Source organism: Lampris incognitus, chromosome 16, assembly GCF_029633865.1.
Source record: "Lampris incognitus isolate fLamInc1 chromosome 16, fLamInc1.hap2, whole genome shotgun sequence".
NCBI classification, from domain to species: Eukaryota; Metazoa; Chordata; class Actinopteri; order Lampriformes; family Lampridae; genus Lampris; species Lampris incognitus.
Genome location: NC_079226.1, coordinates 39,081,470 through 39,107,456, shown reverse-complemented (window position 1 = coordinate 39,107,456; position 25,987 = coordinate 39,081,470). Strand labels below are relative to the sequence as shown.

Sequence of the window (25,987 nt, the reverse complement as noted above, 5' to 3'; positions counted from 1 at the left end):
AAATCTGGTTCCTGTGCCATTACGTCATTCCCAAACACACACACACACTTCCCATAACCATAAGCAGTCCCGGTCGCTGCTCCACCAAGTGTGAATTGGGACCCAGAAGCTAGACGTTTGTACCGCTGAGGGTGAGTTTTCAAAATTGTGTGCGATGATCTGAGAAAATAACGAGTTTTTTTTTTTTCAGGAATTGGGTGTCTAAGCAATTGAGAGACGGTGTAAAGAGGGCAACTGAAGCCCCTGTACACTGGGTGAGGTAACAGGAAGACAGCTAGCACAGCAACCCTGGAGTACGCAGGCGTTAAGTACGTCATTCAAAGAGGTGCCAACAGGGAACCTACTGTAATACCCGCTGGCCAGACCGCCCGACTTGTACTTCAGCTTGGGAACAGGAGTTGAGCTAATTTGAATCTCAACATGAGCTGGGAAAATTAGAGCCACTGGAATATGAAACTCTTTCCTCCTTCTTAACAGCTAGTGTCAAAGTGCCCTTGAGCAAGACACCAAACCGTGGCTTGCACTGAGCTCATTGGGCATCTGTAGCAGACAGTGAGACAGGTTTGGATAATGGATGGATAGCCGTCCGTCCATTATCCAGACCGCTTATCCTGCTGTCAGGGTGGCGGGGATGCTGGGGCCTATCCCAGCAGTCATTGGGCGGCAGGCGGGGAGACACCCTGGACAGGCCGCCAGGCCAGCACAGGGCCCCCCCCCCCACACACACACACACACACGAATAACGCTGTATTTGTAGTGCACCGGTCTGGGCGAATCAGGATTTGATGAAACATATTGGCGAGTACCGGTGTGCACCCACCTGTCCCTTCACACAGTCCTGCTTTAAGACCCTGGAGGTAACAGTGGAGGAGGACTTTGCCCCTGGACGAGGGCGAGCAGTGTTCACACTGGTTCCCCCCACCGGCCGAGCCTCCCGGGTCACTGCGGAGTTACAGAGAAACAGACAGAGAAGACGCGCCCCTGCTGAAATTCACACCGGTTTGTGAAATATGCATTCGAAAAAAAACACGTATGCATGTAATTGTCAATACACGTGGTTCTGCCTGATTGGAGGGGGGGGGGGAGGGCTCTGCAATGCAAGTTACACCACAACATGATAGAACAAAGGGGACGAATCAGGTTTACCCCACGCAGCTCGGCATTAGGAGGCAAGTCCTTCACGTGTCATACTCGGGTTTTATCGGTAGCGGTGCATTTGCACACGGGGACTGGGACTCGCTGGGGTGCGTAGCGAAACAGAACAGAACAAGATGTTGCTCTGGCGCTTTACGCACACCCGTAACCCAGGTAACATAATGGATTACGTACCAAAAAAGACAGTATGTAGCTGCTATAGTCCAGTAATTTTACTCAAGAAATAATAAATGGGGGAGGGGGGGGTGTCCGGGTAGCGTGGTGGTCTATTCCGTTGCCTACCACCACGGGGATCGCCGGTTTGAATCCCAGCGCCACCGCCGCCATGGTTGGGTGTCCCTACAGACACAATAGGCCGTGTGTGTCCTGGTGAAACTCCTCACTGTCAGGTGAAAAGAAGCGGCTGGCGACTCCACGTGTATGGGAGGAGACGCGTAGTCTGGCCCTCCCCGGATCGGCAGACGGGGTGGGGCAGCGACCAGGACGGCTGGGAAGGGTGGGGTAATTGGGCCAGTACGACTGAGTCTCGTTCCACTGTGCTCCAGCAGCCGAACCCCGCTGGTCCAGAATAGTGTAGCCAAACCAGGAGGCAGCCGGGAACCGCCGTGGCCGGGATGCGAACCCGGGTCGCCCGCACCACAGCGCTAACCGGCCAACCTGAAGGGGGCGACCCGTCGGCCGAGGGCTCGCGAGTCTGGTCACTCGTGGTCATTACGATATTACCCATCAGTCCCTTATAGGAGCTACACACAGAACACCTCCACCTCCAGGAGGCGCTCTACTCTAGAAGTGTACTCCGTGTATTTGTTGCGGCCATGTGTAGTGCGGGGGGTTTGTTTTGCTACCTCTCTTTCCGTCTGGACGCGCAGCCCCTCCCGTCCTGCTGTGGCCTGGCTCTGCTGGCGCCGTACAGCTGCAGGATCTGACGCTGCATCACCCCGAGTTCCTCCTGCACAGCAAGCGACAGACTGAAACTAAGAGCCGTCTCGTTATCGTTACCGTTTTACCGCCCGAAACGGGATAAAAGCTGAAACGGTGATCATCCCATGCTTCAAACAGCCGTAACAGCCATTCAGCCTGCCTCAACTCCACCTTCACTTCTTTGTGCCAAATCCAGAAAACCTCAACCGGCGCTACATGAGCTCCATAAGCTTCGGTTGATTTTCTGTTTGGACTGCAGGCCTGCACGAGGGCATGACACGTTAACTGCTCGCCATGCTGCCCTGAATAACTAAATAGCGATAAACTGAAGATGGAGGTGGCTGCAGGCTTGGTGCTCGGTACTGTGGCCCAGCAGCAAGGGGCCTCCCAGGTTCAACCCCCACCTCTCTGTGGAGTTTGTATGGGTTTCATGTGGTTACTCCAGTTTCCTCCCACGGCCCAAAGAGACGCGTGTTGGATGAATAGGAGAGTTTAAAATGTTTGTGTGAGGGGCGTCTGAGTGGCGTCGCGGTCTATTCTGTTGCCTACCAACATGGGGATCGCCGGTTCGAATCCCCGCGTTACCTCCGGCTTGGTCGGGCCTCCCTACAGACACAATTGGTCGTGTCTGTGGGTGGGAAGCCGGATGTGGGTGTGTGTCCTGGTTGCTGCACCAGCACCTCCTCTCGTCGGCCGGGCCGCCTGTTCGGGGGGGGGATACCATGACCTTCCCACGCGCTACACCCCCCTGGTGAAACCCCTCACTGCCAGGTGAAAAGAAGCGGCTGGCGACTCCACATGTATGGGAGGAGGCATGTGGTAGTCTGCAGCCCTCCCTGGATCGGCAGAGGGGGTGGAGCAGTAACCGGGGCGGCTCGGAGGAGTGGGGTAATTGGGGGGGGGGGTTGAAAAAAAATGTTTCTTCTTGTGTGTGTGTGTGTGTGTGTGTGCGTGTTCAGTCCTGTGATGGACTGTACTGCAAAGCTGTCCAGGGTGTCTCTCTGCCTTACCACAAGGCCTGCTGGGATACGCTCCAGCTAACCATAACCGTGACCCGGAGGACGCGTGTACAGACAGTGACATGATGCGAGGAAAGACGTGTTCATTAACAAAGCGACTTCACCCTCAGTGACTCCACCAGGGCCTCCAGGTGAAGGGCCTTCTTCTGGCAGCTGCGGCGGTCCTCCTCCATCTCGTCTCTCAGGTGAGTGTCTCCATGCTGGATCTGGCTCAGCTCCGACAAGGCGCCGGTGAAGCCGGTCTTCAGCTCGGCGACCATGCACTGTAGCTGGGGGGGGGGGGGGGGGACAGCAGAGCCACACCTTGGTTACGGGTCCCGTCAGGCAGGAGTATTAACCCTAACATGCACGTGCTTTTGACGGCGGGTGGAAACCCACACGGACACGGGGAGAACATGCAAACTCCACACAGAAAGGACCCGGGACGGCCTGGCGTTCGAACCCAGGACCTTCTCGCTGTGAGGCAACAGTGCTGACCACTGGGCCACCGTGCCGCCAGACTGATTTGAATTATATCTTTAACAATATATGATTAGTCTATTGAGTCCTAAAATCTCTTCCCCCCCCCCCCCCTAAGAGGATGAGGGAACTTTAACTGGTTGAGATCCTTCCCTTGATTTACAATAAAATCTTCCAAATGTTTCCGGACTCACTATCATTTTCTCAACGCTCGTGCAGCTATCTGCCATGTTTCAAGATGGCGCCCGCTGGTAAAACATCTGAGGCTGCATTAGAAGCAATTCAGATGATCTCAGGCATTTCCAACAGTTTCTGTGGAAACCACATGCTGAGAGTGAACACCAGACAGATCAGTGAAGGCTGAATTTGTATACGGGTTATAAAGGGTGTGTTTAAGATGAGTTTTGCGGCTGTTATGACAGCCGGTGTAGGACGGGGAATGGATTACCTTGGAGATCTCGGTCACAAGCTCTCCCTCTTGAGGCTTCATGACCTACACAGCAAGCACGCAAAACAAGGCAGTCTGCAAACAAGCTGTCGTCCATGTACACAAACACTCATTAGACTGCATGTCGTTTCTCTGGTTGACTGAATTTTTAAAAAAAAAATCTCAGAGAAAAGTATTTCCTCCCTGTCTATCAGCCCTCAACGTTGGATCAGTGCATCTCAGCTATGCTCACTAGCAGCTATGACATGATTGCATTGGCTGATTGAAACGAATTACAAATTGTTCCCGGATGTTATAGCATGCTTACTAATAAGCTATATTCTGAAATACCCCAACGTGTCCATGCACAACCTGTTTCAGTGTCTTTTTATGCTTGCTTGTGTGCAGTACCTGCTCAGATGTTGGCCCCTGCCAGCAGCCCCTCTGTTTAGGAAGTGAGACGCCGGCCAAAGAGCTCTCAGCTCTGCAGGAGAACCGTCCGAGCGAGCCAAAATCCCTCCTCTTATGCCTGGTGACAGAAGGAGAAGCGGTAGATCAGCAAAAAAAACGAGTAAAAAGCAACGAGCAACAGCCTCGTCTTGGAGGAATGAACCCAAACGGGCCAACGACGAATTCTGCAGAGACGCACACCTGTCCCCTAGAAGCAAGTCCCAACTCACCTCGTTTGACAAGAGTGTTCACAATCACTTCATGCATGCTGGGTGTAGTTGTTCAAAACCTGAGCTTTAACCCGTCGTGTTCATGGAATAATTCTATAACACTGCTTCCTATAGACATGTCATCACCATCATCATCATCATCATCATCCAAATATCGCATATGCATGTATACACAGCGCCAAGAATCTCCAAGAAGTGCTATTTTTCATATTAGACGCGCGCGCGCGCGCGCACACACACACACACACACACACACAGAGAGGGAAAACCTGCACTTGACGCACATTGTTACTCACCCCCATATAACAACTACTCTATAAAGTGAGGGTCATTATATGAAAATCCGGAAAAACTTCAAATCCAGTTTCCTCCCGACAAAAACCGCCCCGCTGGTCCAGCGGCGGGCTTGCGGTCCGCGGAGCGCCCCGGTGGGCGGGCACGGCAGCGGTCCCACGGGGGGGGGGGGGGAGACCAGAGGCAGCCTTATCCTGGCCCGGTTCTGTCTTGCGATAGATTGTATCCTTTTCCCCCCGTTCAGTGGATACTTAGTAGCCTCGGTAAACAAAGGTAGTTAGTTCGTCTTCATACAAAAACGTTAACATATTCGGAGGAGCGGGCGGATTTAACTCCGCGCCGTATCAACCTATGGGCACCGCTTCCAGCTGTTTGATTTCACAAACGGACCCTACCGGGATACGGCGCGCGCGCGCGCGCGTTGTCCGCTGCGTTCACCGCTCACGTGAGCGCGCCGTAGCGGCACGCCGGGGAATTTGTCGAGCGTCCCCGATGTCGAGCGCGTCTTTTTTTTGAATGGGCGGGGCTTTAAAGGCGGCGCTTGGCTATGATTGGCTGGTAAGATTCTCGGCCCTTTTTTAAACCGGAGGGTCGAGGACGGAGCGAGCGAGCGACGCTGTCAAAAAGAGGGCTCGGCGCGGGACCGGCGACGGGATAACGCCTGTTTTGAACGTGCGTATTTGTAGTTAGTTCGTTAACAGACGGTGCGACTGTTCTAATTAACGGCGCGAGAGAGACGCACCTTTTCCTCGAAAAGGTGGATTCGGAGGCGCGGAATAACCGTTTTGGGGGGTGGATTTTACCTTCGTGCCGTGTTAAGAGTGCGGACCGCGGACGAACCCGCTTGTCGTTTTGTTTTTACAGCCGAACCTGCGCTGCCGATGAGGAGCGCGCGCGGCTTCAGCCCCGCGCGGGTAGCTTAGCTGCGCTAGCATGCGCCGTTTAATAGTGGAACGCGCATGGATAAGAAGACCCGCTGGCCTCTCGCGGGCGAGTCTGACCCTGTCGTCGAGCGGTTAGCGATGCCTCCCGCGGTGCGGGCGATGCGGGTTCGCCTCCCGGACGCGGCACTTCCTGTGGTTGCGTCGTCCGCCGAATTCACAATATCATAGGTGTGCGCTGGTTGTCATTGGGCGTGTGTACGGCTGTAATAGCACGTGTTAGCTGTTGCTTTTATATTTTTATACAATTTTTATAATATTGTAGCGAATTCGGGGGGACAACGCAACCACGGGAACTGCCGCGGCCGGGAAGCGAACCCGTATCGCCCGCACCGCAGGACTAAAGGGTCAGACCCGCCACTCAGCGGCCAGCACGTTATCCATGCACGTTACACTACCCCCTCCTTCGGGAAGCGCGTCCCCGCGATTAAGCATATCAGCTCCTTCACGCCTCAGGGCGCATGCGCTTCCAATGGCCTTACGGTCGCTCCATCCCACTTCTGACACCAATGTAGCGAATTCGGGGGACAACGCAACCACGGGAACTGCCGCGGCCGGGACGCGAACCCGTGTCGCCCGCACCGCAGGAGGCATCGCTAACCGCTGGACTATAGGGTCAGACCCGCCAGCCAGCGGCCAGCGTGGCTTCTTATCCATGCACGTTACAATATTTCGCATTTGGTTTCAAACTTGATTCAAAGCCCCCACCCCTTTTTTTTAATTAGCTTGTTTATTATGGACCACAGTGGGTTAAAACGTGTCGGGGCTTTCTGGGATTTTGCGAGCTGATCAGTTCCCCCTCTTAACTGGAATTTAATTCACAACTTCTTTACAAACTTCTCAGAAGTCTGTCTGGTGGCCTGAAAGTCATGAAGACAAATGAGTTCGACTCCTCGTCTGACGAGGAGGTTGGAGAAGAGCAACTGACACCATTTCACGTCTCTTGGCAAGTCTAAGCAGCTGTCTGTCTTGTTCAGACCACGGAAGTGTAATTATGTCTCTGTGTGTCAGTTCATATCAGGATGATCTGAGGCCAACAGCCAGTTTTGATGAGCACTAGTGTTCAAACCTCCTCTAGAGCAGTGTTTCTCAACCGGGGGTCCGCGGACCCCTAGTGGTCCGTGGTGTAATTGCAAGGGGTCCGTGAAAATAAAATATCTTTAAAAAAAAGATCCTATGACATTTATAGAAATAGGATTATTTTACTCAAATGTGACTGAGACCTTTATCTACCTCAACTATAAAGGGTAACGGCGTTTTTCTCTAATTACATCTGTTTCACAAGTGTAATTTATTGTATTTTAATAAGAGATCTCGCTCCCGTTTGCATTGTTAAAAGTTACTGCATAAACATTCTGTTGTTGCATATATCTGAAAGTTACTGAATACATATTCTGTTTTGTTACATATATCTGAAAGTTACTGAATACATATTCTGTTTTGTTACATATATCTGAAAGTTACTGAATACATATTCTGTTTTGTTACATATATCTGAAAGTTACTGAATACATATTCTGTTTTGCTACATATATCTGAAAGTTACTGAATACATATTCTGTTTTGTTAACTATATCTGAAAGTTACTGAATACATATTCTGTTTTGTTACATATATCTGAAAGTTACTGAATACATATTCTGTTTTGTTACATATATCTGAAAGTTACTGCATAAGAATTCTGTTTTGTTAACTATATCTAAGTTACAACTGAAAGCTCTTATTTTTGCCCCAAAGAGTGAATAAATGCTATAATGCAATTTAAAATGCAGTTTCTACTGTTTCTATCAAATTGCAACCCCCCTCCCCCAAGGTCACGTGGAGGGGTCCTCAGGGTAGATCAAAAATACGCAGGGGGTCCAGGACCCCAGAAAGGTTGAGAACCACTGGTCTAGAAGTATATCTAATTGCTGGTGTACTAACTTGTATTTTTTACTGGCTTTAAGGTTGCCGCTGGCTGTGGCTGAGTGCTCCCAGTTTCTGGGTATATGTCCATTACCAGGTAAAATGTAAAAAAAAAAAGAAAAGCTGTAGGCTTGTTTCAACTGTTTGTTTGCTTCTTTTTCTTCTTTTTTACTTTCTGTACACCCATAGATTAAGTGATCCCTGATAAGATGTATTTGTTGGGTTCTGACTTCAGGGTGCAAATACAAAGATATCCGGAGAAATCTGCAAAGAGACGTTGGTAAGATAACCCAGTTGGTGACAACAGTTTATTTTTATTACGTTTGAAATGACAAGACCTGGATAAAATAGTATTTGCAAGCAAAGCAAAGCTCAGCTTTTGTTTTTTGTTTTTTTTATATATATATTTGGGCGGATTTACGCATGATATTTCAGTCAGTACAGCTGAATCAGATATGGATGAATATGCAAACAGCATCTTATCCAACACTATTGCCGTTGTGCTGATGTGATGAAGCCCTCTCATCTGTCGAGCACGTCAGGGAAATCCAAACAAATGCCATGAAACATTTGCATAGCCGGGTCTAAATATTCCCTATTTGACCAGTTAAGCATCACGTTTTGAATTTTCTTCTTGACTACTGGACACGCTTTCAAAAGAAATCCTTATATTTGAATTTCATTAATAATTTTGCTGCAGTGTGAAAAACCTGTGGCCTGGCGGACTCTAGTTTTAACTAGTGTTAACTAAACACTTTGTTCCTTCTCAACATGACGTCTGGTCGGTGTGACAGAGGAACTCAAAAACCAGGGTGTGCAGGACGTGTTTGTTTTCTGCACCAGAGGTGAGCTTCACAAGTACCGGGTCCCCTCCCTGCTGGGGACTTACCAGCAGTGGGGCTTCAAGGTCCATCACATGCCTTTCCCCGACGGGGAAACTCCTCAACTGGACCAGTGCTGCCAGATCCTACAGGAGCTTCAGACCAACCTGGAGAACAACAAGAGGACGGTAATCCAGTACGTGGGTCTATATTCGATTCAGCTTTGTTTTTTAAGATCATATAGAGGGGACGAGTGGGCCACTTACATTGACCTTTTCAAATAAATTGTTGTCATTCGTGTAAACTTGGGAGCTGTCGGAGCACGAGGGGGTTGAGTGCTTATGCAAGCCCTGCGTTTTACTTTTTAATTTATTAATAAAAAGTCACAACTTATCTCGGCTTATTTTGACGTGCGCAAGTGTGGTATCCTTCAAAAAAGACATCTTTCCTGAAAATATCCTAACTCGAGACTCTCGAGCTGTACTCTCACATGTGTTGTTGCTGCAAGCTGACAGGATTTTCTGCTTCCCTCCTCAGCTGCTTTGGAGGTCTGGGGCGCTCTGGATTAAGTAAGAACAAGCTACTCTGCTTTTTTTATTTTCCTCTTTGTGTCTTGCCAACCCTATCATCCGTGCATGTCTTCCCCCCCCCTCCCTCAATGCTTCAGAAGAAGCTTCTTTTTAAATGTAGTGTGTGTGCACACGTGCATGAGATTGCATTGCATTTCCTGTCTCTGCACACTTGTTCTCATCTTTTGCTCACTTAACGTAAAAGGCCTTGCATTGCATGTACAGCTTGACTCATTGAGTGATTATATTCAGTTACGTTTAACCTAAAGATGACATAGAAATCTTATATTTCCTACTGGGAGGCGGCACGCTGGCGCAGTGGTTAGCGCGGTCGTCTCACAGCGAGAAGGTCCTGGGTTCGAGCCCCGGGGTAGTCCAACCTTGGGGGTCGTCGTCTGTGTGGAGTTTGTATGTTCTCCTCGTGTCTGTGTGGGTTTCCTCCCGCAGTCCAAAGACATGCAGGTCAGGTGAATCGGCCGTACTAAATTGCCCCTAGGTGTGAATGTGTGTGTGTTGGCCCTGTGTGATGGCCTGGCGGCCTGTCCAGGGTGTCTCCCCGCCTGCCGCTCAATGACTGCTGGGATAGGCTCCAGCATCCCTGAGAGCGAGATAAGCGGTTCGGATAACGGATGGATTTCTTAATAGCTTTTTTTGTTAAATGCTGCTGTTTTGTTGTTCAGTTGCTGCCTGTCTGCTGCTCCAGCTGTCTGTGACCATGACTGCAAACAAAGCCATCGAGATCCTCCGGGAGCACAGAGGAAGTGGAGCCATACAGACTGTTAAAGTGAGCGGTTCATCCTCTGTTTTTTGGGCATTTCTCCGTCGCCGCTGTTTACTTTTCCCTAGCCCTCAAATCTATTACCCGTGCTTTGGTGGGAGGCGGCTGTATCGTAGAGTTTAGCGTGGATAAAAGGCTTGTGACAGAAAATTCAGTAGTGTGAAACCCTGAACTGGCTGGGAAAAATGAATGGCCGTAGGCTTGACGATAAGTAAGGAGACTGTGTGTCATTGAGCGAGATCCCAAAGGCCTGCCAGCTCCAACTGCACTGTTCAGTAGGTGAACCAGCAGTCTGACCTCCTTGTGGAGTGGAGGCGAGCGAAATCAAGGGATTCTTTTTGGGTTCAGTAAGTTTCATATTTACAAACCCCAATTCCAGTGAAGTTGGGACGTTGTGTAAGACGTGAATAGAAACAGAATACAATGATTTGCAAATCCTTTTCCAATTGAATACACTACAAAGACAAGATATTTAATGTTCAAACTGATAAACTTTATTGTTTTCTTGCAAATATTCACTCATTTTGAATTTGATGCCTGCAACACGTTCCAAAGAAGCTGGGACAGGGGCAACAAAAGACTGGGAAAGTTGAGGAATGCTCAAAAAACACCTGTTGGGGACATTCCTCAGGCGAACAGGTTAACTGGAAACAGGTGAGTGTCATGACTGGGTATAAAAGGAGCATCCCCGAAAGGCTCAGTCGTTCACAAGCAAGGATGGGGCGAGGTTCACCACTTTGTGAACAACTGCGTGAGCAAATAGTCCAACAGTTGAAGAACAATGTTTCTCAACGTACAATTGCAAGGAATTTAGGGATTTCATCATCTCCATCACAAGATTCAGAGAATCCGGAGAACTCTCTGCACGTAAGTGGCAAGGCCGAAAACCAACATTGAATGCCCGTGACCTTTGACCCCTCAGGCGGCACTGCATTAAAAACCGACATCATTCTGTAAAGGATATTACCACGTGGGCTCAGGAACACTTGGGAAAACCATCGTCAGTTAACACAGTTGGTCGCTACATCTACAAGTGCAAGTTAAAACTCTCCCATGCAAAGCCAAAGCCATATATCAACACCACCCAGAAACACCACCGGCTTCTCTGGGCTGAGCTCATCTGAGATGGACTGACGCAAAGTGGACAAGTGTGCTGTGGTCTGACGAGTCCACATTTCACATTGTTTTTGGAAATCATGGATGTTGTGTCCTCCGGGCTAAAGAGGAAAAGGACCGTCCAGATTGTTATCAGCACAAAGTCCAGAGGCCAGCATCTGTGACGGTATGGAGGTGTGTTAGTGCCCCATGGCATCATGGGTAGCTTGCACATCTGTGAAGGCGCCATTAATGCTGAAGGTACATACAGGTTTTGGAGCAACATGTGCTGCCATCCAAGCGACGTCTTTTTCAGGGACGTCCCTGCTTATTTCAGCAAGACAATGCCAAGCCACATTCTGCACGTGGTCCACCAGCGGGGCTTCGTAGTAAAAGAGTGCGGGTACTGGACTGGCCTGCAGTCCAGACCTGTCTCCCATTGAACATGTGTGGCGCATTATGAAGCACGAAATACGACAACGGAGACCCCGGACTGCTGAGCAACTGAAGTCGCACATCAAGCAAGAATGGGGAAGAATTCCACCTACGAAGCTTCAACAATTAGTGTCCTCAGTTCCCAAAGGCTTATTGAGTGTTGTTAAAAGGAAAGGTGGTGTAACACAGTGGTGAACATGCCCCTGTCCCAGCTTCTTTGGAACATGTTGCAGGCATCAAATTCAAAATGAGTGAATATTTACAAGAAAAAAAACAATAAAGTTTATCAGTTTGAACATTAAATATCTTGTCTTTGTAGTGTATTCAATTGAATATAGGTCGAAAAGGATTTGAAAGTCATTGTATTCTGTCTTTATTTACGTTTTACACGACGTCCCAACTTCATTGGAATTGGGGTTTGTACAACGGTCAGAGCAGCAAGAGGGTGTTGGGTTCAAATCCCTGCTCTTCTGTGTGGGGTCTGCAAGTTGTCTCTGATCCTACAATTCAAAGACATGTGGAAGAGGTGAAGTGGAGAATCTAAACTGCACCCACAGCCGTAGGAGTGAATTGGTCTGTGTGTCTTGCAGAGGTGCGGACTCCAGTCACGGGACCTGGGCTCCAGTCATATGACCTGGGCTCCAGTCAGATTCCCACCAGAAATTTGATGACTTTAGACTTGGCAAATACGAAAAAGATTTCTAACTTCACTTTAAGTGATTCATGGCTTCATATGGACTCGAGCCTTTTGACTTGTCAGACTGGATACCTTCTCCAAGCCCACAAAAGATAAGATGCTTTTAAAAAGTGTGCAGCCAGTCAGGTCTTCGTTTCCGTAATTACAGATCCACTTTGAATCAATCTGTAATAAAAACGCATTTTAAAAAGCATTCGTGATTAGTGTAAATTTAATATTAACTATTAATCTGTTGTTAAAACTTTTGAAATGGCATTACATGTCATTGCAAGTCCCTAAAGTCCAAGTTTAGGGAAAGTTTAGGGACTTGGGGGGTCTTGACTTGGGACTCGAGTGCTAAAACTTTAGGCTTACTTGTGACGTAGAAAACAATGACTTTGTCCCACCTCTGGCACCCTGCAATGAACGGGTGAAGTATCTCGCCTGGTGCCCACTCTGTGCTCGGATTGGCTCCAGTCCGCCCTGTAGCACTGTATTTGATTGACTGAGAATAGCGAAGGAATGAACGATTAGCCAGTTAGTATACGGCTCTGTTTTACGGGTCTCTTATTTGTCATTTCCCTTTCCTGCAGCAATATAACTTCCTCCAGGAGTTTCGGGAAAGGTACGCAGCCTACCAAGAGAGTATGGACATTGAGATAGAGCGCGCCATCTCCCGATGAGCCCCGACCTCTCGCCGGGCAGTCCATCTTACGTGACAGGTGCAGCATAAGCAGGCGAAAATCAATGTATCAGCATCTGTTTTCCTGTGTGATTACATTCTCTGGTAATTGCTCTTTAAAAGAATAATATATTACTGTTGCGACATGCTTTGCTTTTCCCAACATGTGCAGAACTGCTTTTTGTTCATCTAAATTATAACCAAATAAAAATATTTGAGTCCAGCCACTCTCCAGGTGTTTGGTGTGAAATGGCCGGGATGAGAGTCAGCACCTCCAAGTCTGAGGCCGTGGTTCTCTACTGGAAAATGGTGGATTGCTCCCTCCGGGTTGGGGATGAGTTGTTGCCTCAAGTGAAGAGTTCGAGTATCTCGGGGTCTTCCTCACGAGTGAGGGCAGGATGGAGCGGGAGGTTGACAGGCGGATTGGTGCAGCATCAGCAGTAATGCGGACGTTGTACCGGACCGTTGTGGTGAAGAGGGAGCTGAGCCGGAAGGCAAAGCTCTCAATTTACCAGTCAATCTTCGTTCCAACCCTCACCTATGGTCATGAGCTTTGGGTGGTGACCGAAAGGGTGAGATCATGGATACAAGTAGCTGAAATTAGTTTCCTCCGTGGGGTGTCTGGGCTCAGCCTTAGAGATAGGGTGAGGAGCTCAGACATCTGGAGGGAGCTTGGAGTAGAGCCGCTGCTCCTTCGCATCGAAAGGAGCCAGTTGAGGTGGTTCAGCCATCTGATTAGGATGCCTCCTGGGTGCCTTCCTTTGGAGGTTTACCGGGCACGTCCAACTGGGAGGAGACCCCGGGGTAGACCCAGAACTCGCTGGAGGGACTACATGTCCATTCTGGCCGGGGAACGCTTGGGATCCCCCAGGAGCAGTGGCACCCCCAAGGGGTGGCCAGGGGTGGCCACGGCCACCCTGATACTATCCCTGGCCCCCCCGCTGGCCCCCCCAGCCACGAGGCGCATATGCAGAATATGCTTCTGATTATGCATAATATGCTTCTATCTGATAGTTTGCATTAGGTGCTGATCGTTTAAATCAATAATGTATATTTTTCTTAACTCTCATATTGACAGTTTTCCACTAGGCTATACAGTATACTACAACAGCAGCATAGAATTCCCGAAATTCAGTCATGGCTTTTGGTTTTGGTGTGCCACCCCTATGAAAAATTTCTGGGGGCGCCACTGCCCAGGAGCTAGAGGGCATTGCTGGGGAGAGGAACGTCTGGAGTGCCCTACTTAGCTAGCTGCCACCGCGACCCGACCCCGGAAAAGCAGCTGAAGATGAGAGGAAAATATTTGAGGAAAATATGTCGCTGACCCTCTTCAGATTTTGTTGTTGAGGCTGATGTCATGCAGCATGTGTAAGGCAACGCGTGCCTTGTCAGAAGGTAATGCACCGTGCCATCTACTCCATTTGAGGTGTAGGAGATTCTTCTCAGAAGGTTTGGAGAGCAACCACAGTAGGAAACGCACAAACTAGGTAGTTACATTAATTAAAGGTAGAAAAGTTGAACAACAATTGGTCTGAGACAGGATTCACGTGACAAGTCACGTGAGCCACAATTCAATTTACCCGGAAAAAAAGGCATGACACACAAGAGAGCTACGCTTTTCTAGCTGCAACAGCCACTCAAAGTGCCAACACAAGGAGAACTCTACACATCATTGAACATGTTAAGCACAAAAATATCAGTGCAGCCTTAATAAGCCTTGGTGCAGGCTTGATGCTGATAGTATAGTGTAAACTGGACATTTCTGTATCAGGTACTCGAGAAATTTGGATTAAATGACAAGGCCATACAATGTGTTAAAACACTATCCAAAACCAACTGCAAAGGATAAAAATAAATGGTATCCTGACTGATAGTGTAACATTAGAACGGTGTACCAGGCAGGGATGTTGTCTTTCACCAACCCTGTTCACAGCGTTTATAGAGCCACTGGCACAAGCGATCGGACAGAATCAAGACCTTAAAGGGATCAACGTTGGGAATTTATGCTGATGACGGAGTGTTATTTAGAGGACCCTGACACACATCTTCCTATATTTCTCAACCAACTTGGGATGTTTGGCTTCTACTCTGGATCTAAACAGAACTTGGCTAAAACACAGATCTGTTGAGATTTCTTTTTGATTTTTTTTTTGCAGTTCAGCCTGAACTGCAAGAAAAACTCATTTACAATGCCAGCTCTGCACAAGTGGGGCTGTGGTGCGTTTTGCGAGGAGCTGCATCTCAGTGGGTCGGGTGCAGTAGTGGATCTAGAGATTTTTTCCTGGGGTGGCAAGACTGCAGCTGCCACCCCTTTGCCACCCTGTAGATCCGCGCCTGTGAGGGGGAGGGGGGGTTCTAAATCTGTTTGAGATGAGTTTGGTGCGGGTCTCGTTGACCTTCACCATGCATGTACTTAAAATATACTTTAAAAACATATTATCTGATTTATAAATGGGGTGGCAACAGGGGTGGCAAGACTGTGTCCCAGAGGTGGCAGCTGCCACCCCTGTTGCCACCCCGTAGATCCGCCCCTGGTCGGGGGGGAATGTTTGGGCCAGAGGAAGTACCGCTGGAGATCACTGTGGTGTCAGCAGTGCCATTTTTAACCTGTCTGACCTCCACCGCGTTACAAACACAACACAGCAGGGCCGTCTCACTCCTCAGCGTTTCCTCCGACAACACTCAAACGGCACACGGCTGTCTGCAGAGCTGAAATGACATGTCAACAGCATCGTTCAGTGGGATACATTTATTCAATCTCATATCAACTCATATGTTGTCACTCCCTAGAGATGACTAAGCAACACACCGAGAAGGAAAAAAAGTAAGCGTGACGAATGGTCATCCCTTTCCCTGATTAATTTACAAGTATGGAAATGGCAATAAATAAACAGACCGGAAACTTCTGTTCCCTGTCAACTCTGAAGAAATTGAAATGTCAACACTCCCAAGGTCTGATGTAGAACAGTTAACACAACAAGGAGTGTACAATATCTCGGGAGTCGGAAAGAAAAATGTCCCGGGAAATGTCCCAGGACATTTTTTCCTTTCAAACCAACAAAACAAACTGACAGAATGTCCACAACAGTCGTGGAATACAGACAGAACAGTCAACGGAATGGCACAGTAGCCGTTTTCTACTGAGGCGTCAAAAGAACAGAACGAACGCGCCCCTGGCTGCCAATATTCGTTATAGGCAAGGCTCGGCCTTCTCGGTTTTTATTTTTCAAAGCCATCCGGCATGCCGAATTTGGCCACAAGAGGGCACTGTTACACAACCTCGCACGAACAGGAACAACTTCTGGATCCGTGGAAGCGTAAAATCGGTTTAAAATCTGGGCATTTTTCGGTGAAAACCGAAAACGCTGAGCCTTGGTTATAGTGCTGTCGAGTCTTCTAGACAACGTTTTAATAGTTGCGGGTCCTCACAGGGAGATTGACGGGTCATCTACACGCCAGTCTCTCAAGAGACGCACGAGGATGTTGTAGCACAAAGTATGAAATCGATGTAATTGGTCTGAAAGTTGATTTTGTGACAACCATATGATTGTCTATGTGCAAGTTTTATCGAGTGATAATGACCCACATGTACACACTTCTGAGTCCCAAAACTACGTTCACTTCAGACCAACTAGTTCATCTGTGAGTGTTATGGGGGGGGGGGGTGTCAAGTCAAAATTTTGCTTTACAACGACTTTACTTAGGATGAAGTCACATGTAGAAGCTTATTCTGAAAGCCTGGAATCTGATTCGCAGAAGACGCCGCCACCGCCGAGCACACAGCTTGGAATCTCGTTTGTGACGCACACTCTTAAGTCAATGTCTATGCTAACTGTAAACAATCAAAAACCGGGATACAACATGAAAACCTTTATTGTAAATTCTAAGCATGAAATCACTGCACCCTAAAAAAAATAATAAAAAACAAAACAAAACAAAAAAAAACAAAATAATAAAAAGTAGTCAGTCCCAAGGCTTCTTGCTCTTCTTTTGAATTCAAACTGCCGAACTATTTATTACATGAAGGCTGTGACTGAGATACTGGGTTTTTCTTTTCTTTTTTTTAGAAAGGGCCTAATGTTTCCAAAAATGAAACGCTGCACTGTGGGGGGTGGTGTAGGGGAAGTCAAGAGTTCGTCCTCTTGAAATGGGTGTTGTAATGTTGCCGAAAGGTGGTTTTCAGCAGGTCCAGTTTCCAGCACCAACCACTAGGATCATAGTGTTTGGTCGTCTACTGTACACGCGCCCGTCCTTCTCAGTCCTCTCCTGGTTTTAAGAGCTCACCAACACGTAGATCATCCTATTAAGACAGAGACAGAGAGAGAGAGAGAGAGAGAGAGAGAGAGAGAACACAAGTTGTAGGCAGGGCCTGCTGTTCCATTACAAAATAGGCGACTTACTTGGGTGGCACCGAACAAGGCGCAGCAGCAACCGTCTGCAGTTGGTGGTGGCACGCATAACACCCCGCCACAGGTAATATTTTACTTTTCCTGTGCCACGCCATTCACTTCTTTACCACACAAGGAAAGCCTGGAAATCCATCCATCCATCCGTTATCCGAACTGCTTATCCTGCTCTCAGGGTTGCAGGGATGCTGGAGCCTATCCCAGCAGTCACTGGGCGGCAGCCGGGGAGACACCCTGGACAGGCCGCCAGGCCATCACAGGGCCAACACATTTACACCTAGGGGCAATTTAATACGGCCAATTCACCTGACCTACATGTCTTTGGACTGTGGGAGGAAACCGGAGCACCTGGAGGAAACCCACGCAGACACGGGGAGAACATGCAAACTCCACACAGAGGACGACCCGGGACGAATGCCAAGGTTGGCCTATCCTGGGGTTCAAACCCAGGACCTTCTTGCTATGAGGCGACCGCGCTAACCACTGCACCACCGTGCCGCCAAAAAAGCCTGGGAAACCATCCTGAAATTAAGGTAATCTGTCCTCCTGAAACTAACACCTAGTCTAGACCTAGATCATGCCGTTATTTCTTTCCTTGTAACTGAATTATTGTGTTCAGAATTTTAGCACTCACTCTCTTCTTACCTTTACCTCTATTCATGCCATTTCCCAGCCCAGAAGAATGCATATCACCAACAGACAGGGCTCGCCATGGCGTTTAAGGACTAGGTGAAACTGCATTCAGAGCACATCCTGCTTCTGTAATGTGACTTACTTCCATATAAAACAGGATATTGGGATGGGATGGATGCAATTTGATCCTTCAGAATATGACTGGATGGCGCAAAATATTTTATGACATTATTGGACGTAATGTTGCTCGCCTGCCTGCTCGGACTTGGTGAGTCACATGTCACAAAATCTCGGCTGTTTTAGGGGAAGTTAAGATGATTAGATTTTGATTCAAAATAAAGAGCAGAAGTTTTGAGATTTTTTTTGCCATGCATTGTTGAATTGGTGCATAATATGACGAGGGAAATAATAAGGTAAAAAAAATAAGCCTATTTTCATCGTTATCTTTATAAAGTAGAAGGCTGCTGAGTGTTAAAGGTTCAGTAAGGGCCACTACCAGATTTCTTTAGCTCATTGTGTGCCGACTAGGTGGCCTTCTAAAATTGCAGCTGTAAGCCATATTAAATAAACCATGATTTCTTTGCATTTCTTGTTCTTTTCACTGCTTATGTGTGTGTGGCGGTGGGTTGCACTAGCATTTATGATATAGCTGACAGCAATGATTATTACAAATTAGCAGTGAATCTTTTCATTTTATCTTGCCTATGGCAGCAAAAACCTCAGGGACAGGCCTTCAAGTTGGTAAGACAATGGAATAACTGGAGACCTGTTAAACTGCATTCACGCTAATCGCACACATTGTCATCACGTTTCTTACAACTCTGTGCTACCTAACTGATAACGTTTATCACTTTGGGAAATATGTCGGCGCTGATTTCCGTTTCAGCTGACAACCAGATTGCGGTTGAGTTGCTCGTGCTGTCAACAGCACGCCTAACTTAAAACTTCAATCCTGAAGGTTGCTGGCTTTGCTTAACTTACTGACAGCTATGGTGATACTGGTGGCAGCAGATGTTAGCGTAGGATAAACACAGCTGCAGCTAATAACATTAATAATAATGGATCCGTTGGATGTAGATGTGCTGAAGAACCAGCACTGACAGTACTATTGACGATCAATCGTGCTGGCTCTGTCTGTCAATGCTGATAGATGTGCCGATATACACCTACACCCAATAGAGACATTATTAATGTTATTATCTGCAGCTGTGTTTATCCTGTTACGCCAACATCGCATAGCACCCAAGACCAGCCTCCCACGTTTTTAACCTTTACATGGTTTTTAACCAGCAAATTCACTAAAATTGTCGGGTTTAGTTACTCTTAAAGTCTTCGGGATTGTAGCTTTAAACGGTTTTACAAAAAAGGGTTCAAGTGTAAAAAACAGGGGAGAGAAAAAAAAGACATCTGGGTACCCATAGAGATAGTAGAAGAAGGACAGGAGGTAGAAAGCCAATTTGCACCAGCCCTCCTTTTGACAGTAGGCGAGGATGTCAGCGTTCATGATGGTTGTTGGGTCGTAAAGTCCTGGAGTGCTCATCACTGGACGACTCATATACCTAGATTGCAGATTTAAAAAAACAAAAAGGGTCTAAGATGGGATACATGCGTTGTTTTTTTTTTGAGAACGTGTCTTAATGTGTGATCTGAGTGTGAAAAGGATACCGCTATTTCCCCTTAATAAGCTCTTCGTTCAAATTAGCAGTGTGCAATGAGAAGACTGGTAACAGCTTCAATCTAACTAATGATTAAATCTGGCATAGTGAATGCTAACAGTTTAGCATGCTGTGCACGTTTGGTCAACCATACAAGCTTGCTAGATCACATCTGTGCTCTAAATACTAAATGACAAGAAGAGGCAAAATCTGCTACCCATCTTAGCAAAACAGTGAGTCGATCAGAGAGCTCATTCAGAAAAGATGGTACTCTTTATTTGGTAAGTAGTCCCTACCTCCAGACGTGGTAAGCCAGCAGTGGCATGTTGAGACCGAGGGTGAGCCACTCCGCGGCGCAGAAAAACATGACACAGAAGAAAACATGGATGAGATACTCCGGGAGCACCAGCTGGAGAGAACAGAGAGCAGCAAACATCAGAGGCCACATATAAGGAACAAACTGAAGGGCGACCGATAGCTACCCTGCTACAATTTACCCTGCCCTATCTGCAGATAGCTGTAGACGCACTTACTGATATCATAAAACCTAAGGAAATGCCAAACTGTCTTGGAGAGAAGATGCTGTTTTCATCTAACATGACACGTGAGATCAGATTTTAGGAATGCAGAGCAATTTACGAACAGGGCACGGAAAATACATCGATCGGCCACAAACAAACCTGGAGAAAAAAAAAAGGAAATATAGCCCCCTAATAAGAACCAAACTGAGCTATCAAAAATAGGCAGGCATCTATAAATGGCTGGGTGAAAGTCAAAAGAATGATTCCAAGAGAATGAGAAAGGGCGAATGGGAAACTTGTACTAGCGGTCAGATTAGTCCAATTTACATAAAAATGTTGCTGCTTTGCACTTTTTTTTGGCAGAGCAGGCTGGATTGACAACATCGTGTCTACCTTGGCGTGACGTTCGCTATAGTCTAAAGCAGGGGTCGGCAACCTTTTGGACGTCCCGTGCCACTTTACAAAGTTTAAAAAACAAGCGTTTCATTATTTATTTACTGCTGCTGCTCGCCTCCCCATCTAGATTACATTACATTACAGTCATTTAGCCGACGCTTTTATCCAAAGCGGCTTACAATAAGTGCATTTAACGTAGGAAATGAGAAGTACTAGTCATCAGAGGTCATAAGTGCATCTTCTCTCTAAACAAGCATCTACGAGCAAAACCTGTGCTAAAGTAAAAGCGCAAGAAAGAGATTTTGTTTTTTTAAATGAGTGAATACAATAAGTGCTAAGGGCAAGTAACAGGGTAGAAGTTCTTGAAGAGGTGAGTTTTCAACCTGCTCCAAAAGATGGGCAGCGACTCTTCCCATCTTTCTGCACTCAAGATTCTGCACACTGAAAGATCTGTGCTCTACACACATACACATGCACGCACAAAATTGAGTATTACCGATTTACCGCAACCCTTGTTTGTTGCAATATCTGGTAACCACCGCTAGACGTAGTGTCGTTTACGCCCCCGCTCTCGTCACGAGCTAGGCTGAGTACCGACGCATCTTTCAGTGCAGTGCTTTCTTTGGTCCTGTTGATGACCGTGTCTTTGCTGGGTAACCCATCAAATATGACCTGTGACCTGCTGAAAGCCTGCTTTATGGTCTCTCCATCGGAGAATGGCTTCTCATGTTAAGCAATGTACGGTACGACTTTACAGCTGCCCTCTGGAGCCTGGTTTTAGGCGGCACATCGGGTTGTAATGATGCTGCCTTGCTTCCCGTACTGGGCTGCTACCCTCTGGACTGATTCAGCTTTATCAGCCTCATTTTTGACGTTTTTCTCACACCCTGTTCGACAATTATGTTTTACACTTGAAGCTCGACACACAACATTTTCCCAGCAGAAAGTGCACACAGTTCGGTCCTTTCGTGAAATAAATCCGAATTCGTTTGTCCAAGATGGCCGAAAGGTGCGAATATTAGACAACCTATTTTGCTTTGTTTCTGCCATTGTCAGTTGTTTTTGTCATGAAGCAATACAGAACGCTAGCTAGGTAGCTATACTACGTTGTCCCTACCGCTGTAATGCTGCGCTCATGGGCAGATCAGAGAGAGGGGGCAGAGGGGCATGTTAAGACCAGTCACTTGTGTGCACTCTTGCTGTCAAAAACAATGGTGTATTTTGAGACCAATTATTTCAGCATTATTTTAAACTGAATTGTTCGTTTAGTTCACCATTCGGCTATATTTTATACTAAAATGTTCTTTATTAAAAAAAGTATATTAAAAAAATATTTTTTTATTGAATTGCTCCTCGTGCCCGTGTTAATGACCTCGCGTGCACCCATGGGCACACATGTCATAGGTTGCCGACCCCTGGTCTAAAGGATTGGAATTGAACCATAGATGATATATTATGCTTGGTTACAGTGTACTGTATCTTGCACTGTCTACTAACACCAATTGGTAGTAATATGCATCACTGGGTCTGACCACAGATGATGGGGAGGGGCCATAACCAGCACATGGGCCTGGAAAGGGCTTGCTCAGCTTAGCAGTGAGTAAACAACTACAGACCATCCCACTTTCTTATGAACAGGGGCAGGGGCAACACACCACCGAGTCGGGGGAAGGGGTGCATTCAATGATTTTGGCTAGCAGTCTCAATATGGCAGCCTGTTTCTGGGCAACGGAGGTAAGAGCTAGTGTGACAATGTTGAGCGGAAGACGAGGGGGGCAGATGGAATCACCACATGGAAGCCATGCATTCCAATACATTCAAGGGCGGGGCTGGGGTAAGAAGGGGGCCAGCAGCCCACAGATGGAGAGGTGAGGGGCATGTGTGGGAGGAAGAAGGTGCAGGGAGTGAAGCTGACGTTATTAAGCCCTGCACTGTGTTGCCAGATGCAAAATAATCGATCGCCGCACATGAAAAAAATATGGCAAATGAGTTTACAGATTTCCACTTGCCATGTTCAAAACTGTACATGGTTGTGGGGACTACATTTTGGGTAGAAATAAGATAAAGACGGAAAAATCGGTGCCCTTAACTAAAATAATCCCGCCTACCAATGAAGTTGCAAACCAATCGGAGACCACAAATGTTGCTGAGCTAGAATGTGCGGACTCTGAAGCCATCTGTTTCAAACTCCGGGTGATTCAGGTTTACAGCCAAAATTTTGGAAATGATTTCTATGTTTTACAAATTGCTCAGCCAAATAATAGCAACACAATTCAAGTACTTCTAAAAACACAGACTTTATTAACGCTATAACAAAACCAAACAAAATAAATGAAAGGATGGCTCCATGTGAACGTCGGCATTACAATTTAAGAGAAAAAAAAAATGCCAAAAATCAGGTTTAAAAAGTTTGATACAAAAGATTGTAGTCCCACTTGAATCACAGTTAGTTTGTTGGGGAGTTACCAGTAACTTGAAATACAAGACTATATGCAAACAAAGGGGAGGTTGTAAAAGAGATCATGCATGTTTTGAGCATTTGCAAGTCTTTTCAGTTAACACCTGCACGTTGTAGCGTCAGCAAATCTGGATAATTTATCATACTACTGTGTCCCTACTATTTCCAAGTGTTTAATGAGCAATAACGCCCTGATACAATATTGGCAATAATTACAAATCAATACACCCTAAAACAAAACAAATATTCCTGTGGTAATCTAGTCTATAATTAATGTGTAAAAAAAAAATCAGCCAAGTGCATTGGCTCATATCCAATACAGGAGCCTTTCCAATACTGGATGTTTGAACAGAGGGGAGTCAAAAATGACGTCTCCACTAGAATAAGGGCGTCCAGTCAGAAACCTTAACACGCCACGAGCTGCCAAACCCCCGAGACGCAAGCCTCGCTTCAACCTGACCCTGCTCTGCACCGCAGCCTCTCATCCCAGATTAGTTAACTGAAAAGACGTTTGCAAACACTCCCCCGTGCGAAATGACAGACTGCAGACTGAACTGAACCGAGCGGGCACTTTGAATGGAAGATTGGTACAAACCTTTAATGCAATTTTGACTCTTTTTATCTTTTTGACCTTTTCAACTGTCTTTTGGGCCGTTAACAAAATGTAAAAAAAGCAGATTGGGGGGAGGGGGAGGGAGGGAAAGCGTTAGAGTTTGACAGCTGACAAGATCACTCTTGATTCACAACAGGCATGTTATTCAGCGTGACGGTGCAGAGATACAGCTTAGAAGAAGAGTTACAGGCGGCCTGGCCGCATCCTTACACGAGCACCCTCCGCATGCTTGGCCAGAGAGGCGAGGAAGTCACGCCGCTGGCGGTGGCGCCACTTACCGGATTTAAAGTGTTACACTGGTCAATGGGATTCTTGTAGTCGGTCTTCAGCTCGTCGAAAGCGATTATCTGGGGGGACAGTGAGAGAGGTTAACCGTGAACACAACCGCCGAGCAGCTCGTTGGGGGGGGGGGCTGTATAATGGCTTAAGTCAGAGGTGTAAAAACCCGGTCCAGAAAGTACAAAACCCTAACCGTGTCTTTACTCCAGCCATGTACTAAACCGTCAGATTGCACTGACTAGTTTCCCAAATCAGCCGTTTAATACGTGGATGGAGTAAAGACACGGTTAGGATTTTGTACTTTCTGGACCGGGTTTTTACACCTCTGGCCTTAAGTACGTCTCACAAGTGACTCGTAAACACAGCGGGGGGGGGGGCGTTTCGAAACATGGTGACGTACCAGTGCGTATGACCATAAAATCAACAGGCGATCCGATTGGGAAGGCTTGCGATGAAGGAGCCCCCCCCCCCCATTATGGCTGTAAACTACTAATACGACACGTTAGCCCCCTAGCTAACGGGTCTGACCCTTTAGCCGAGCGGTTAGCGACGCCGCCTTGTGGCGCGGTACACCCCCGTATCGAATCCCGCACCGGGCAAGAAAGTAACCGGTTACAATGTGACATTCTGAATAAGATCAAACGCTAATGGCATTCGTGTGTCAAACAAAAGGTGATTCAACGTGACCAGTAGCCGTCACAACAGCGGAGCGATGACGAACAAAGCTGAAGTTGCCTTCCGATCGCCGCTAGCTGGTTAGCTCGTCGGCCTACTAGCCGACTTGCTAACCAGCCCACGCGAAGAGACGCGTATGATAGAAGAAGAAGAAGAAAAAAAAGAAACGGCAAAATAAAACTAAACGACGTTTGTGAAGCCGCGGCGCTAGCCAGCTAGCGTGCTAACGCTAGCAGCTAGCGTGCTAACGCGGCGTTAGCTCCGGAGCTAGCGAGACGTGAGGGTGTGTGCCATTCATTCCACGACGCACGACTTCAAACACCCCCCCCCCCCGTTAGCCGGCTAAGCTATCTCGAAGGCCGGCCCAGCCCGCTCGCTACCGGCACACGCAGCGGGTCCGGTTAGCGGGGGGCGTCCGGCCGGTCGTGTTTAGCGGCGGACGTCAACGTTCAGCCGCTGTACTTACGTGCCAAATGGCGAAGAAGATGAGAGCCGCCGTCAGCAGCAGAGCGAGCATGTAACAAAAGGCCGCGAATGTGAACGCCATGTTTTCTTTCTCCCCCCCCTCCAAGCTGGATCGCTGCTGGCTCGGATGGCACCGGATCGGAGCTCTCGTCGCCCGCCTGTCGTCGTCACGCCGAGACCAGCGCGACGCCAGACACCGCGAGAGAAGCGACCGGAAAGGTGAAAGGTCAAGTCGCCAAGCCTGCGCACGTCACCGGATACGGACCGTGAGCACCGGATACGGACCGTAAGCTTTTTCTTTTTTTTTTACGCCACGATATTCTGATTAAATCTAGCAGCGCAATAAAGTTGCCACGTGTGATACTGTTTCAAAAATCCACCTTCCATTTGATCATTTCCACTTTTTTGGGGGTAATTTATCGGTGATTTGATTAGTGTGATCAGTTTTAATGGAATGTGAGTACGTGGAATTGCGTCATTTATTATCAATATGTAAAATAGTGGGCGGCGCGGTGGCGCAGTCGCCGAGGTCGTCCTCTGTGTGGCAGAAAGGTGAAAGGTCAAGTAACCAAGCCTGCGCACGTCACCGGATACGGACCGTGAGCACCGGATACGGACCGTAAGCTTTTCTTTTTTTACGCCACGGTATTCTGATTAAATCTAGTAGCGCAATAAAGTTGCCACGTGTGATACTATTTCAAACTATTTCAAAAATACACCTTCCATTTGATCGTTTCCACTTTTTTGGGGGGGGGTAATTTATCGCTGATTTGATTAGTGTGATCAGTTTTAATGGAATGTGAGTACGTGGAATTGCATCATTTATTATCAATATGAAAAATAGTGGGCGGTGCAGTGGTTAGTGCAGTCGCCTCACAGCAAGATGGTCGTGGGTTCGAACGCCGGGGTAGTCCAACCTTGGAGGTCGTCCTCTGTGTGGCGTTTGCGCGTTCTCTGCGTGGGCCCACAGTCCAAAGACATGGAGGTCAGGTGAATCGGCCGTACTAAACTACCCCTAGGTGTGTGTGT

General features: G+C 47.6%; 2 protein-coding genes across 4 annotated transcripts; one reads left to right on the top strand and one right to left on the bottom strand.

Moving 5' to 3' along the window:
* Positions 1-5,537: 5,537 nt before the first annotated feature.
* cdkn3 (cyclin dependent kinase inhibitor 3) lies at positions 5,538-13,076 on the top strand. Of its 3 annotated transcripts, none has more exons than XM_056296290.1 (8): positions 5,538-5,627; positions 6,744-6,842; positions 7,843-7,898; positions 8,037-8,081; positions 8,596-8,818; positions 9,160-9,191; positions 9,872-9,975; positions 12,769-13,076. In XM_056296290.1, the coding sequence occupies exons 2-8, from the start codon at positions 6,766-6,768 to the stop codon at positions 12,856-12,858; spliced, it is 627 nt and encodes a 208-aa protein (XP_056152265.1). In that variant the 5' UTR covers positions 5,538-5,627; positions 6,744-6,765; the 3' UTR covers positions 12,859-13,076. The 3 variants fall into 3 exon arrangements, with proteins under 3 accessions (XP_056152265.1, XP_056152264.1, XP_056152266.1); XM_056296289.1 differs by having other exon boundaries at positions 5,548-5,627; positions 6,741-6,842; XM_056296291.1 differs by lacking the exon at positions 9,160-9,191 and having other exon boundaries at positions 5,548-5,627; positions 6,741-6,842; positions 12,769-12,801.
* A 2,515-nt stretch (positions 13,077-15,591) lies between these two features.
* cnih1 (cornichon family AMPA receptor auxiliary protein 1) lies at positions 15,592-25,201 on the bottom strand. The gene is made up of 5 exons (XM_056295662.1): positions 24,960-25,201; positions 23,818-23,886; positions 19,848-19,960; positions 19,312-19,455; positions 15,592-17,157 (listed from the first exon to the last, which is right to left on the bottom strand). Exons 1-5 carry the CDS (start codon positions 25,038-25,040, stop codon positions 17,130-17,132), a joined length of 435 nt encoding a protein of 144 aa, XP_056151637.1. The 5' UTR covers positions 25,041-25,201; the 3' UTR covers positions 15,592-17,129.
* Positions 25,202-25,987: the final 786 nt, after the last annotated feature.

Bases quoted from the DNA above. Each gene is read 5' to 3' on its own strand.
- cdkn3 (XM_056296290.1), top strand. From the start codon at position 6,766: ATGAAGACAAATGAGTTCGACTCCTCGTCTGACGAGGAGGTTGGAGAA. The intron at 8,819-9,159 runs GTACGTGGGTCT...TTCCCTCCTCAG, and splicing joins AACAAGAGGACGGTAATCCA to CTGCTTTGGAGGTCTGGGGC. The intron at 9,976-12,768 runs GTGAGCGGTTCA...CCTTTCCTGCAG, and splicing joins GAGCCATACAGACTGTTAAA to CAATATAACTTCCTCCAGGA.
- cnih1 (XM_056295662.1), bottom strand. From the start codon at position 25,040: ATGGCGTTCACATTCGCGGCCTTTTGTTACATGCTCGCTCTGCTGCTG. The intron at 19,961-23,817 runs GTAAGTGGCGCC...TGTTCTCTCCAG, and splicing joins AGTGTAACACTTTAAATCCG to CTGGTGCTCCCGGAGTATCT. The intron at 17,158-19,311 runs GTACCCAGATGT...CTGTCTTAATAG, and splicing joins TTCTTCTACTATCTCTATGG to GATGATCTACGTGTTGGTGA.